Source organism: Eurypyga helias, unplaced genomic scaffold, assembly GCF_000690775.1.
Source record: "Eurypyga helias isolate BGI_N326 unplaced genomic scaffold, ASM69077v1 scaffold15810, whole genome shotgun sequence".
In the NCBI taxonomy this organism is placed as follows: Eukaryota; Metazoa; Chordata; class Aves; order Eurypygiformes; family Eurypygidae; genus Eurypyga; species Eurypyga helias.
This window is the reverse complement of record NW_010225197.1, coordinates 37,256-51,771: the sequence shown is the minus strand read 5'-3', so window position 1 is coordinate 51,771 and position 14,516 is coordinate 37,256. Positions and strand designations below refer to the sequence as shown.

At 42.4% G+C, this 14,516-nt stretch overlaps 1 protein-coding gene across 1 annotated transcript in view; it reads left to right on the top strand.

Moving 5' to 3' along the window:
- Positions 1-14,516, top strand: part of REPS2 (RALBP1 associated Eps domain containing 2) — a gene marked incomplete at its 5' end in the record, with an annotated part of 59,514 nt that overhangs the window by 27,638 nt on the left and 17,360 nt on the right. Inside the window, 2 exons of the mRNA XM_010148599.1 lie at positions 937-1,073; positions 13,428-13,492. Of these exons, the coding sequence (XP_010146901.1) occupies positions 937-1,073; positions 13,428-13,492 (202 nt within the window). The remainder of the gene's footprint in view (positions 1-936; positions 1,074-13,427; positions 13,493-14,516) is intronic.

The window sequence follows — 14,516 nt, the reverse complement described above, 5'->3', positions numbered from 1 at the left end:
CACAGCCTGCCCTCTCACCATGGGCTGCAGGGGAACCTCTGCTCTGGCCCCTGGAGCACCTCTGCCCTCTCCTTCCCCACTGACCTTGGTGTCTGCGGGCTGTTCCTCTCTCATCTTCTCACTCCTGTCTGTGGTGCAGTTTTCCCCCTTCTCAAATACGTTATCCCAGAGGTGCTGCCACTGTCGCTGATGGACTCGGCCTTGACAAGCAGCAGTTCCATCTTGGAGCTGGCTGGCATTGGCTCTGTCAGACAAAGGGGAGGCTTCTGGCAGCTTCTCACAGAAGCTGACAAAACATTGCCATGCAAACCCAAAATAGACACTGTTCAGCAAAATCAAAATTTTTAGCAAATGCATTGCATTGGGATTAATGAGATGTGGAATGACCTGGAAAGATATACTGATCCATATATTTGATACCAGTTTTGGTCACTTTGGAGCCATTCGGCTTTTCCCATGAAAAACTTACTCTTAACAGTTAGAATAATATAAATTACAAAATGTGTATTAGCAAGAGGTAGGTTGAAGCTCTACCTGTATAAACACTACCCTTGCAGTTGGGAAAGGCAACAGAAACTGTAAGGGGCAGGGGTTGAATTTTACTCGAGGTTTATTCAAAACAGTTGTTACAATTATCCTGTTGACAGTTAAAGTTACGTAAGAAGGCCTGCAGCTATAATATAAAAGGCCTTAAAAAATACTCACCCTGTAAGCGTGACTCGTTTCTTTCTCCAGATATGTAGGTCCCTCTTTGTCAAGTAAATCTGTCTTGTTACAAGGGAGGACATGTATTCATTAGGGCAAGAGATGCCCACCATGTACCTGAGTTCTTGTCAGTGTACTTTCAGGTGTTATTCACTCTAAGTGTTTGAAATGAATTTCTGAAATTAAGTATTTTCTGCCTTCCCCCCCGCCCTCCCCCCCACTTTTCCTTAGGTCTTATTCTAGCACATCAATAGAAGATGCCATGAAAAAGGGAGAAGAGCCCCCTACTCCACCTCCAAGGCCACAGAAATCACATTCCAGAGCTTCCTCTTTGGATCTGAACAAAATATTTCAGCAAAACACACAAGGTAAAGTTTGCTTTCTTTTCCCCTTCTGAGACCATTTAGGTTAGCTGCATGCTTGGCAATGATCTGTTTGCAGAAATGCTTGACAGTATGTACATATGCTTGCCTTTGCTATAGGCACTAATACGCTGTAGAAGAGAAGTACTTGCGCTTTCTTGCATTACATCACCACTGAGGGGAAAAATCACTGTTGCTATAATTAAGGTGATTATAATGTTTTTTCTGGCACAATAATGGGAAGCTTAACATATGGTAGCCTGTCATCGCTGACTGTTTATAACTAGTCTGGCTGTTTAGACAACTCTCATCAGTAACTACAATATATATGTGATTTTTATTACTATTTATTTATTTGTAGCCTAGAGGCAGGAAGAAAATGTTTAAACTGGGAGAAAGTGAGCAAACTTTTTTGATGTTGAAGTCTACCATATACATGAGGGCAATTAAAAGCCATTCTTTGAGTAAAAAGAAAGGGTAATTTCTTTTGATACAAGTGCATGTTGAGGGGAGAGAAAGAAAATGTAGAATAGTAGCTGGAACAAACTGAAAGAAAATGTCTCTCCAGGAGGTTAGTGTTTGAGCGTTCCTCTTGCCCTGCACAGTGAGCAGTGGAAAGAGGTGGTTTTTGTTGAGGGCAGCAGTCACCCAGCATCACTGTGCTGTAGCAATGTCCTTCAACCAGCCCAGAGCTTGATGTTTATTATCATCTGACTCAAGGACTAGGTTAAACATGGTCATGTTTATGCTTCTGAAGGAAGCCAAGGTTTGACAGTGTCAAGGAATGTTTTAACAGGGCTCTCTAGCGTGGTTGTTGGAGTAGAAAAGAGCGTCACCTCTTGCTATATGGGACGGGGTTTTTTTTGTGTGCAAACACCAGAGAGAATTCACGGTGTGCTGTGCATGCTGAACCCTGAAACTCAATAGGAATGAACATTTTTCTTCCTGCTTTACACAGAGAAGCAATTCCTGATCCCTGACTGTTTCCTGTTCAGGGATCGGTTGCCTCCAATTCTGATTTCATTATACATCAAAATAAAACCCCAAACAGAGCCAAGTACACATTTTCTAAGGCAGCAAATCTTCTCCGAATCCAGATAAAAAGTATAACTGGCAGGAAATAAACTTGGATTTAAGTTTCTCTTGGAACACAAATGAAAGGAGAATGTAAATTCTCAAAGAAGTCATTCTGTGAATGAAAATTAACATCTTGCTTTTGAAATGGATCGCTTTGAAAGTCATCGTTACTTCTGAAGTAACGATTTCTTCTGGGCAACTTAAACCGACGGTGTTATAGCGAGTGCAGGAAAGGATAACTTGTGCTATCAAAACTTTTTGGAGGTTTTCCTAACTGGAAATGAGGTAATTGCATAAGGATAGGCAGTCAGTTGATTCCAAAAATGAAAGTGCTTGGGTCACCCTAAAACTGTCATATTCAGTTCAAATTTATGGCTGTATATAGTTGGAAAAAAAACTGGCTGTAGGTTGACAAAACCTGAAATATAGTGTGCTACCAAATTGTAGAAACGTGGAGAGTCTCCCAGAGGTTCAGCTTCCTCCTGTACCTGCAGGGTGTTGGCCTGTAATTTTTTGCTCCCTCAATGTCCCTTGGTGGCAGTGCTAAATATTTGTGGTGGTTGTCTTCCTCTAATGGAGCCGTTCCATTTCGTGTCAAAAGTGTAAATATTCATTGTGAAAGAACAAGGAAGAATTTGAGACTTGGAGGATTTAAGGAAGAACTTATTAAACAATTTGTAATCCGCAAAGGGTTCCAGTTCAAATAAATCTGCATCATCAGAAGGAGGGGATTAAATCAACCCATCTCAGCACACCCCAGTACCATGGCGCATTTACCTTGCTCTGCTTTGAACTAAAATGTCAGCATTGGAAGTCATATTTTCAGAAACATGTGCACGCTTTTTCCTGTCATTAAGCCCTGAATAGTTGTTATTCTGCAACATTCTATTAAGAATGTGGTTTTTTTTACAGCTGCTTTTTTTTTTTCTTCTGCTTCTTGTTTTGACCACCTCACTTTCTTTATCCTTTTCCCTACTGATCTTGCTTCTCAATAGAAATTCCAATCTCATAATTTATGGATACCTTTTTTCATCTAGCGACAGTTCTTTCTCAGGGAGTGGTCATTGTTTCAGAGCCAAACTCTTGGCCAAGGTACACTGTGCACTTTCTGAAGAGATGGTTTGGAGGAAGACACACGGATTGAGCACTGTCACCTTAAACCAGAGCCTCGCTGAAAACAAAGTGTGTGCCTGTGTTTTGCGAAGTAAATTGCACACAGTTGTATAGTAAGAAGCTGTATTCTTATTTCTGCTGACAGTATAAAAAAAATGAAGCTAGAATAGTTTCCATTTGCCATCAGAAGATACAGATTTACATTATAGATGGCATGATGGCAGTGTACTTTTTGGGTTTCTTGGCTATTGGGATAATACATTCTGGCATAAATATCCAACCTGATGTGTTTGTACAGGTCAGTTGATTAGTTTCTGTCCTCATGTACTCTTGACTGAAGTTTTGCTTTACGTTTTCTCCTGATCTTCCTCCTTCCTTCCATCCTAGGTTTTAAAAAATACTGTCATAGCTGAGCCACAAAAATTCGCTGGAATGACCATCCCTTCTAGCACCAGCATATTGCCGAGTGTCGGTACAGAAAACCAGACTATAGAATCAGCCATATATCATGTTTGCCACCATCTTATGGTGCCCCTTACCTGGAAAGTATACACAGAGAACATTTATCCATGATGACTGGGATGTCCAGCAATGCATTAGCTTCAAAATGTGCTTTAAAATTGTTGAACTGGGACATAACTGCTCTTGAAGCAGGCGCCTTCATTCATACCCCATAGCTGCACTTCTGGGATGCTGAACTAGTGTTACCCAGGAAAAAAAACCCATAAAAAACCAAGAGAACTTGCTGAAAAGCCCCACCTTCTTAAAAATCCATATGTGGATTTCTCTTAAGAGATGTTAAGAAACAGAAATATCCTCTGTTTTTTCTTTTAACCATGTCGTCTTTACATTAGCATCTGAGGAAAATTCAGCACTGCAAGATTCTCCATGTGTTTCTTTTTGTGGAATATATAGTCTCTGGCATTTGGCCTATGTACATGTTAAGAAAATATTTGGCTTGGATTTATGCGTTCCTGGAAAGACAACAGCAGGTTTTTAAGTAGAAACAAAAATATCAGTTTAAATGTATACATGACCTGGTTTACATCTTCGTTTCTTCTCTAGCCCGCTATCAAGTCAAATAACAAGGCAAGAGCCCCCAGAGTAAGGGCTGGGAGCCTGTTCACAGAGGTCGTTTGCAGATTTAGTTGCTCTCTGGGACTCCTTGTGCTCCTTTCTGTCTGTCCTACCATCCGAGTGAGGGAGCAGGGATTAAGGGGGCCAAAATTGCTGCAGTTTGGAACCTGGTGGTCCTGCAGCCAGGTCCAAGGCCGCCAGCCACCTTTTACCCTCAACAGCAGCAGTAAGCTGGGGTCTGCCTTCGGGTAACTCTGTGGCTGGGTCAAGTCTCAGCGTAATATTAAAACCCAAAATCCATTGTCTTCTGGTGTTTTGCTCAGTTACGTTTTCTACCCATGACAATGACTAAAGAATTTACTTCTGAGCAATGACGGCCCAGGAAATGACCGCAGTCTGGGACTTAGATTAATACAGATGCCTCTGAAATACACTTTATTTCCCATTTAGTTTCATTTCTGAATTGCATAACTTCTTTTAATTAACAGTTCTGTTGAACAAAGGATACTTGTTCGGAAAAGAGGATTTGCTTTGATGAAAACCAAAATTGTCATAAACAGCATTGTTTCATGTTGATGTGTGAGCAGATTGAATGTCCCTGTGTCATTCATCATCACAGCCATATAACTATTTACGAACGAATGTTTGACTGGAGGTTTTCAGCACTCATTTGCTTTTGAAACTCGCCTCCTGCTGCCGCTGTCCCTGCAGTGAAGAATGCGTGGAATGCAGGCACCATTTCTTACGTCGGCTTGTAAGCAAATACTCACTGTAACCTGGATTCGCTCCTCTGGGGGTCCTGGTTTCAGCCAGCACCGTGGGGTTGGGTTTTTTTCTCTCTTCTGAAATGTGAAGTGTTAAGTACCAGACTTGGTAAAGGGGTAACATAACTAGCATTTTATTCTAAGTGCAGTGTTTTCTGTTACGGATGTTTTCCTGACTACAGTCAGATCCGTAACCTCTACTTATCTCTGCTGGGCTGGTGATGGCTGACAAACAAGAAGTCGTCCCCTCTGCTTTAAATGTAGCATTCACAGAAAAGGATCAAGGGAACAGATTTATTGGGGTACATCGATGTTCCTGTAAGTGATAAAAGTGTGTCCCCACATCACTTCTGTATTCCTTCGCATACACGCTTCCCACGCAGTTTAAAATGGTTCTTGTGTTATAAGACTCGGTCAGTGCAAGCTCCTTCCTGCACCCTTTCATTTGCGTTAGCGCTGGAGGAAGACTGGTGTTCAGCATCCCATTTTATCCTTTTTTTTTTCCATACCTTTGAAGAAGAGTCTTCATTACTTCCTTCATCAGACCTTCGTTACTTCATTCAATTGGCACAAGGTTTCCTTGAATGCACAGGCTTGATGAGTCTTATTTGTCAGGTGTGGAGATTTCTGAATAACGTGTGTTGAGATGTCTTTGGTTTTTCATATTTGTCCAACCACAGCCAAATTTTATGTATTTCTGAATGTTTTCAGTCCATGTAGCAAATAGACAGTTGTATAATTGTGTAGGAAGGAAATTTTTGGTTCAAAGCTGAAGTGACAGGGGGAGCCTAGAATAGTGATGTCGATTTTTAAGCTGAATTTAGGTCACAATGAATTTAAGTATTTAATTTTCAGCACCCCTTCCTCTCATTGCTCTTGTACTGGTCTTGCTCTAGTAAAATCCCTCTGCTTTCTTGGATAATAGGGCTGCATCAGAGGGCTGGAACACCTCTCCTATGATGAAAGGCTGCGAGAACTGGGCTTGTTCAGCCTGGAGAAGAGGAGGCTCCGAGGAGACCTCATTGCAGCTTTCCAGTATCTGAAGGGGCCTATAAGGGTGCTGGGAGAAGACTTTTTACAAGAGCCTGTAGTGATAGGACAAGGGGTAATGGGGATAAATTGAAATCAGGGAGGTTTAGATTAGATGTCAGGAAGAAATTCTTCGCAGAGAGGGTGGTGAGGCACTGGAACAGGTTGCCCAGAGAAGCTGTGGATGCCCCATCCCTGGATGTCTTCAAGGCCAAGCTGGATGAGGCTTTGAGCAACCTGGGCTAGTGGAAGGTGTCCCTGCCCATGGCAGGGGGGTTGGGACTAGATGATCTTTAAGGTCCCTTCCAACCCCAACCATTCTATGATTCTATGATTTTACATATGCAGTAGTACTGTGCTGTTTGCATGTTACTGTGTTGTGTCTATTACTCAGACCAAAACATGATGATGACAATTCTGGAGGATCTTTATTTTGGAATAGCAATAATGGCAAATGCCATCAGCAAAATATGCCATTTTGCTAAATAATGTTTGCATAGCACACAAGAGCTCTAACGTTGCCATCTTCATCGAGTTGAGAGTGCAGAGTCAAGTTAGAACCTTTGGTTGTAAGGGTTGTAACAACAATTGCAATTTCAATTAAAAATGTCTTTTATGCATAAACCATAGAGAACACAAAATGGAGCTGCTGTTTGTATTCTTCTCCGGCACTTTATCACTGCAATGAAAATACTCTGAAATGCTTTCTTAACATAAATGTTGCAAAAACATTTTTTTGAAGCAGAGCATAATTTTTCTTTTCTTTTGGGACTCAGCTCCTGATCTGTTACTGGAGCTGCTGTTTTCTTCTAGTCCTGTTCCCCTTCAAGATACGTGATCACTGAACTGAGGTTATTCTGAATAAAATATGAATGTATTCCCTCTGCTTTGAATGGGAGAGTTTTACGCCTCTCAGCCTTTTAGAATTTTTATGAAGGATTTATGTGTTTACAACTATGTAACTTACTCCTTTGCCCAGCTGGACAAGGACGTAATTAAGGTTGAATAGGCTGGAGAAAATACTGAGGACATAAATGGGTGAATGGTTATTACTTGATAGGGGTCTGATGGGATAACATATTTCTGTGGTTTTAAATTTTTATGTCTGTCTCCAAGGTCTGAGTCCAGAGAGTACTTGTGTGCAAACTGAGGTAAATCTTACCAGTGTTTCAGGTGTAACTGTTTCTTGAGAATTTGTGTAAATGAAACTTCTTTAAAATCACTTTTTTCTGTTTTTCTGATCTTAGCTCTTGTCTTTCTGGGACTGAGGAATGGTTTACAGTCTGTTTTCATTCTGTGGCAGATTGTTAAAAATGAAACTTGAATCAAAAAATTTTTTTCTCCTGAAAATTTAGGTTGAAATGTTCTTAACGGTCCCTCCCAGTCCCACTGACCTATTTTCATGATCCCATATGGGTTACTCTGTTCCATGAAAAAATGTTGGTTTATCGTAGGACAGCTTCGGAGGCTAAGCAAGAGAGGATCATCTGTGGAATAGGGGGGGCAAGTTGCCTCCCTTGCTGGGGAGACCCTTGAGATGCAGATGTCCTCCATAAGTGTCTGAGCCGCAGGTGGTGCTGGGAGGGGTGGTGGGTGGTAGCCCACTGTTCTTCCCGGATCCTGTGTGCCTGCTGTTTGGTTCATCCATGTTGGAAATGGTGACAGGCATTAAGTGCTGGAGCCTCCATCCCTCCCACCGGGATCTCCAGAGCTGAGAAGCTCTGGCAGTATGGATCTGTGGGGGAGGTAGGTGGAGGGACTGTGCTTCCCTGTGGGTGGAGAATAAAGCTAAACATGAAGTGAGGGGGAACAAAATCATGAGTAGTTTTGTTGAAGGGGGGAGGGAGAAACAGTACCCAAATAGAAATACACCATAAAGGAAGGGGTAGAAAAAGAAGTAACCAGAAAATTAAACGGTCTAGTGAAAATGAGGGACAGGAACTTGAAAATACAGATGTTGTGGATATATGACACAAACCAGAAAGTAGGTGTTAAAAAAAATCTGGTTTACAGTTTTAAGTAAAAATATGCTGGATTTCATGGATAGGACATTAAAAAAGGCATCATAAAACCCACCTCTAATGGTGTCTTGCTCACTTAATTTGAAAGCGACTCATCGAATACATTAGTACACAGTGTCCTAAATGAAGTCAGACCTCTGAGTTCATGGTGCAGAAGCATTAATTATGTAAGGTCTGACTATATCTCTTCCTAATTACTTGGAAAGTACTTGGATAATTTTCTATGCAGTTGAGGTACAAATGATGATCTGTACGATTATCACACGAAACACCTGTCACAGGAGTGTGTCTGTGACATCAGGTGTGTGTATCGCTTTCTGTGACGAGTGAAGCTTTGCTGAGGAGCAGGTTCCCAAAACTGTGAGAAGAGAGGTTATCCTGGTGCTGGCTTCCTACAAACATGATAACAAAATTAGGATCAGGATTTTAAACTATTTTTTTTTTCTTTTTTTTTTTTTGCATTGTCGATACCTTCTGAGGAGGCACTAGTAAAAATTATTGAAGCAGATCCCTGGATAAATAGATGTTTCACAACCACCTTATTGAAATCTTTTATTAAATTTACATTCTTGGCTACAGCTTGCAAAATCTTTTTTTCTTGTTACAACTTCTTGCAGACGTAGTATTGAGAATTAATAAATCAGATCTCTTGAAAAACAGTTATTTCACAATCACCTTTACTAACGCTGTTGTCAGGAATGTAAATAAATTGAGTGCAGAGAGCATATCAGTATTACGGGATATTCAAGTACCAATTTCAGTGAACGAGAAGGGAAGTTTTGTAAGACGGAGGTAAACAGAAACCAGCTTAGATACAGCTTCTCTGTGGTCTACCCTTGGCAAGAGAAGTGGGAAAAGTATCTCAAAAAACTCTCCAAAATAGCATCAGAATGGAAGGGTGAAAATACCGGCTTCCCAAACTACCTAAGGAACTGAAGCCTGAGGTACTTTGGGGAACTGAAGAATAATTCCTTCTGTTGGCTTATCTTCTTTGAACTGTTTTCCACCTGCCTGATAAAATGAGTTGGTTGTTTTTTTATAAACCTAATCTGGGAATTAAACACTCTGGAGCAGCGCAAACTGATGTAAATCTGCCATTTGACCAGCCTCTCCCTTGATCCAGTGGCAGTGTTGCAGCATCCACTTGAAAAATACCAAGCACATCAGTCCAACTCTGTTGAGGGACCCTGTCAGAGTTTTCTCCCAGTTTAAATCCCTGGATGGTCCCTGCCCAGCTACAGAAGGCCAGGGTGGTTGTGGGAAAGCAGAACAAAAGCAGGAACCTGGATTTAGACCATCTGGATCCAGGTCAGCCTGGGTTTAGGCTGGGTTTGGTTAGGGCTGCACCCTTTGGGTGGGCTGAGAAACGCAGGCCTCTTTCTCCCTTTGGGAATGGCGACCGAAATATGAGGAGTGCCCAAACTCTGGGTGCCCTTTTGATCACAGGTTGAAAGCTGTGTAGGGTTTTGATGTGAGATGAGGTCAGCCTCCTTTGGTAGGTGGTGTCTAGTTTCTTTGGCTGGAAAGGTACAAAATGGCCCTTGACCCAGCCTCTTACAGGTTGCTCTAAAGGATCCCAAGGGCCCAAATTTGTTATGCCCTAATTTTGGCATCCTTCCCTGCTGCTGTGCCTGGTGAGCTAAAGACTCACTTCCCATGGGTTTGACTGGCCTACAGTAATTTTATGGTTCTTCCTTGGTGTCCTCTTCCTAGGTCAAATAAGTCAAGTAAAGGGGCTATTTGTATGATCACCATGATTGGTATTTTTCCCCTTCCATGGGTAATGAGAGCGCTGAGGGTTTGTGTTGTCTGCTAGGGAGGCTAGAGGCAGATCAGCGTGGCCAGATAGGATGGCGTTGCCGGTTCTCAGTGTACAGTTACAGCCTGGTGTTTGTTTTAAAATATTAATCTATCTTCATTTTGGAAAACCTGCTTTTTTATCTAGTGTGGTGTCCTGTTAGTGCTATCAGACATTTGTGATTGCCAAAATAGGGCAGAAAAATCATCCTGGAAGCTTTCCATGCAGATAATCCTCCTTGAAGTGTAAACATGCTAAGTAAAGAGCCATGATTTTTGAGCTGAAAGCCTTATCGCTGTCTTTGTGGGAGTAACTAGTGTGTGAAAATGCTATCGTTTACAGGAATACATGTGATACGAATACTGGATGTACTTTAATCTACTTTACTGGTACCTGAACGGCCTTTCCACAGTGCTATCTCTGAGATTCTCTTTACAGAGCTCTGCTTTTGCACAGGGTGTGAAGGCTTGTTTTCCAAGGGCAATCTTACGTGGCTTAATCCAAGCTCTGAGTTGTGCATCTGGAAATACAACATTCGTCTGTTTGCTGCTCGGTCCCAGGGTACTTGCATTCCCTTTGGAAACAGACCTCCCCCTGTGTTTGGGTTTGCTTTCAGAGCTAAGTGATGCCATCTCTGACAGCCAGAGCTGATGGGTGCAGGGCAGTCTCTCCGGAAGGCAGGCATTCTGGGGTAGCCTAACATACAAGTCACTTGCTGATTCACATGAAAACCTGTGAGTATCTGCTAATATTGACATCTTCTAGGGTAGTGACACAAGAGAAGACCAAATCACGCAGCATCTGTCATTGTATTTATTTTCATTGCCCTGGGGACAAAAGAAGTGAGGGTTTTTTTCTAAGTTAAGAGTCCTCAGAAGTCAGTTAACTTTTGTCTAGCAATTGTGCTCACATAAACAGGATTTACTTCTAACAACAGGCTGAAGATGTTCTGCAATAGCAGGAATTATGAATATTTCATGAGTAGTTTAAGTTAGAATTTGCAGGATTAAAAAGAGGAAACTGGGTCAGAAGCACATGGTGTAAGCATCTAAATTCTTTAATGCTAAATTATTATGTGTTGTATTTTGAAAGCTGAAGAAGCGGTTTTTTGGGGTGGTTTTTTTTTTTCTGAGGTTTGTTTTTTATTTGACCATCTTATGCATAAATTACTTTCCCTTTTTGAATTTTATGGGCAAAGTCCCAGGAGTCTTCTGGGACCTCTTACAACCACTTCAGGAGATGCTTTTCCAGCAAGCCCAGAGCCTTTCTGCACAAAGACTATCCTGCTGCTTTTCTAGGTATTCTGTCACTGGGTTTGAAGTATCGGGAAACAAGGACAGTAAGTGCTGTGTCCTCCAGAGCTCAAGTTGAGGCCAATTCCCAATGGATGCAGCTCTTGCAGTAGAGTGTTTGAGGGCCTGCTGCAGCTTAAGCCAGCACATACAAACATGATGAACCCTGGAGGGGACTATGTGCATTTAGAAGGGCCGAGGGAGCCGCTGGGGCTAGTGCCTTTCCGCAGCACCACTGACCCCAGCCCTACGTGCCCCTTCACAGGGACCCCCATGGCCATGGCAGCAGTGTGCTCCACAGCTTCGTGTTTGGGCTGCCAGGGGCTTGGTAGGAGACGTGTGTGATTCGTGCTCCCCCATGGCAGTAGATGTGTTTGGGGAGCAGAGATGATGCCCTTGCAGTGATAGTCACTGGTGGTGGTGGGCCGGTAAGGTGTTTTCCATGGAGCATCACAGCACAGCTCCCACGAGGTTTCCTGAAAATAAACGGATCGCATTGAGCGTACATACTTGTCTGCTGTTAAGCGTGCAGCTGATGGACCTACGGAGCGCTGGCGTTTGAGCTAGATGGTGTTGTCAAATATTGTTATTTGCTGTCATTGCCAAAGCCACCACCAGTGCTCAGATAAAGGATGTAGTGATAGGAAGTTCAGACTAAAGGCAAGGAAGGTTTCTTACTCCACTGTTCCTTTCTCAAGATCAGTGGAGGTGGAGAATGTAGCAGTGACATCTTGCTGGTATTGCAGTGGCCTTGTAAATGGAACTAATTAAATGCAGGAGAAAGGATCTTACTGGCCACGGTTTTTCCGATCTCTTACAGCTCTGGGTATGTTAACGTCTCCCTTGCTTAACCTAAGTTGGGTTTGACTTGTTCTACCTCTCTCCTTGGCATGGTGTGCAGTGATACTGGGCTTCATTTTGATTCAAGAGATGATGATACAGAAGATGTAAAAAACCTTAATGTATTATAAGCCTCTTTGGAGCTGTATATAGTCAATATGGCTGTTCTCAATGTTTTCACCCACATGTTTTTACTCTCATGTCACTGTTGTCCTTGATGGTTCATATCTAGTCTTTGTATTTTCAACCAAGTAGACATTTTTAGACTTGGCGTATAAAACATATAAATGGCTAAGCTGTAACTGGGCTCTTACTAGTATTTCTGGCTTTAAAAAATATGCATGGGAATAAAAGGTGTATGAATGTAATTGCTTGCTTAATATTATTGTGGCAAAAGGCATTTATAAGTTTAGTTCTTACCTTTTCCTTGTACAAATAACTACCAGTGCAAGGTGGACTGACTCGTGTCTTTGCCAGCACAAGTGCTGAGCACTCAGTGTGACAGGAGCTTGAGGAGGGTAACCCACCGAAGGACTCCCACTGGTCCTAGTTGGTGTCTCTGTGCTAACCTAGTCCTCCTCGCTGCAGCTGCCTTTGGAAACCGTCACCTATCCTGTACTTTTGTCCCATGATGGGTTTTAGGTATTTTAAGGAAACTAAGCAATACAGTGGCTGGACCTAACATGATTGTTACCCTCCCTTTGTGCTGGCTCAGACTAAAAGCTGACACTGCGTTTTGTTAAAGGGGCCTGAACTGGCTGTCAGGGTTTGTCTTCCTCCCCTTATTTCTTCTCCTCTCTCGAAAATACCAGTGAGTAATAACATGCAAATGTAAAGCAAAATTCCAAAGAAACTAATTTCTTTTTGGTTCATTTAGGCTTTTGTTCTATTAATTCCATGGCTCATGTTTTCTTTTTAAGGCTACTCTCCATCACATGGTGTGTTTTATCTGGAGTGATTACTAATGCCTACATTGGATGATAAAGTATCGCTTTTTAAAAAAGCAATAGTGTTGGCGACAAAGAGCCATGTCCCAAGGACAAGTAGACCCTGTTTTTGGTGTTCTTTAGCTAGAATTGGATTGCTTTAGCTACAGCTTTTGTGGCTGACTGGCTTCCATCTCTGCTTTTTATCATAACATTGTGGCTTTTTACAGCAATTAAATCACTACTGCTGAAGTTATTTCAAACAAGGTTTTGCTCAGTAAAGATCAGGTTTAGTTTCTGTTATTAAAATGTTGAATACTGCCTCTTCACTAGGAATTATCATGGAAATTAATTCTGGTTTTATTTGGAATTAATGTGGGTTTGGTTTTGATATATTCTATTCTTCTTTTATTTTCTCTTCAGCGGTGAGGTCTGGCTGGCTGCCCCCACCACCACCTGCACTGCCCCCTCGGCCTTCTGTATCTCAGGTATGGACAGAGGTTTAGCACTTTGCTGGGTGCTGTTCCCTCAGTCATGTCACTGTTGCAGCAGTTAGCACAAGCTGGCTTGGATGTGGCACTTGTTCTTGCTTCCAGCTCTGCAGTTTGCTCTGCAGTTCCCTACATGTCCTCCTTCATTGCTCTGTCTAGCCGGTGTGTTGCAATGTCAGATTACAGACTAATTAAATCTCTTTGTAGTGGAGCTGACATGCAGCCACTAGACAAAACCGTAAATTAAAGGCTAGTAAGGTTACTCTGCTAATAAGAGTTTGATGCCTGAAAGGCATGGGCTTGGTACCTGCTATTTGCTTCTCAAGCATCACATGCTCAGAGGGGATGTAGTAAGGGAGCCGCGGCATGAAGGAGTGTATTTCACCCATGGGTTTGAAAACATAACGTTGAAGGGGAGGGAATGCCATGTCAGTTATGTCGTTAAGTTTCAAACCATTAGTGGTGTGCTTCTGTTTTGTGTTCTGGGTGGGTTTTTGTTCGTTTGGTTTTAGAGCGTCGCACAGCCGCAGCACAATGCGAATTGACCAGATCACGTGTATCTGCATCCAGAAACAACTTCATGTTTTAGGAAATGATGGAGGATCTATGTCTTGTTCTTTTTGTGTCGTTGGCCCTGTTAAGTCTTAGGGGGCAGTATGCTTCATTACTCGTTTAGATGAAGTGTATAATAGAAGGTGAGCCCATAGGGGACCTAACAGCCCGTTGCATATAAAAACTTCCTTGGGCAAGAAACAGCCCTCGCTTGAGTTTTGGGTCTACTGTTAAGAGTTGATCACCTCCTGCTGCACAGCGCTTACAATAGAAATGATAAAAGACTTGTTCCACCCTCAGCACCACCAGCAGCTCATTGCTCTCTTCCTCTCCCAGCCCTCTTTAGCATCCGAGTGCAGCTGGTCTCCACCTCGAGGACTGTAGAGCGTTCTGGTTTGAGCTCACGTGCTTCCCCTCTGTCAGCATGGCATTAGCCGTGCTGCTGACACCACGTGCTCCTCAGAGCACC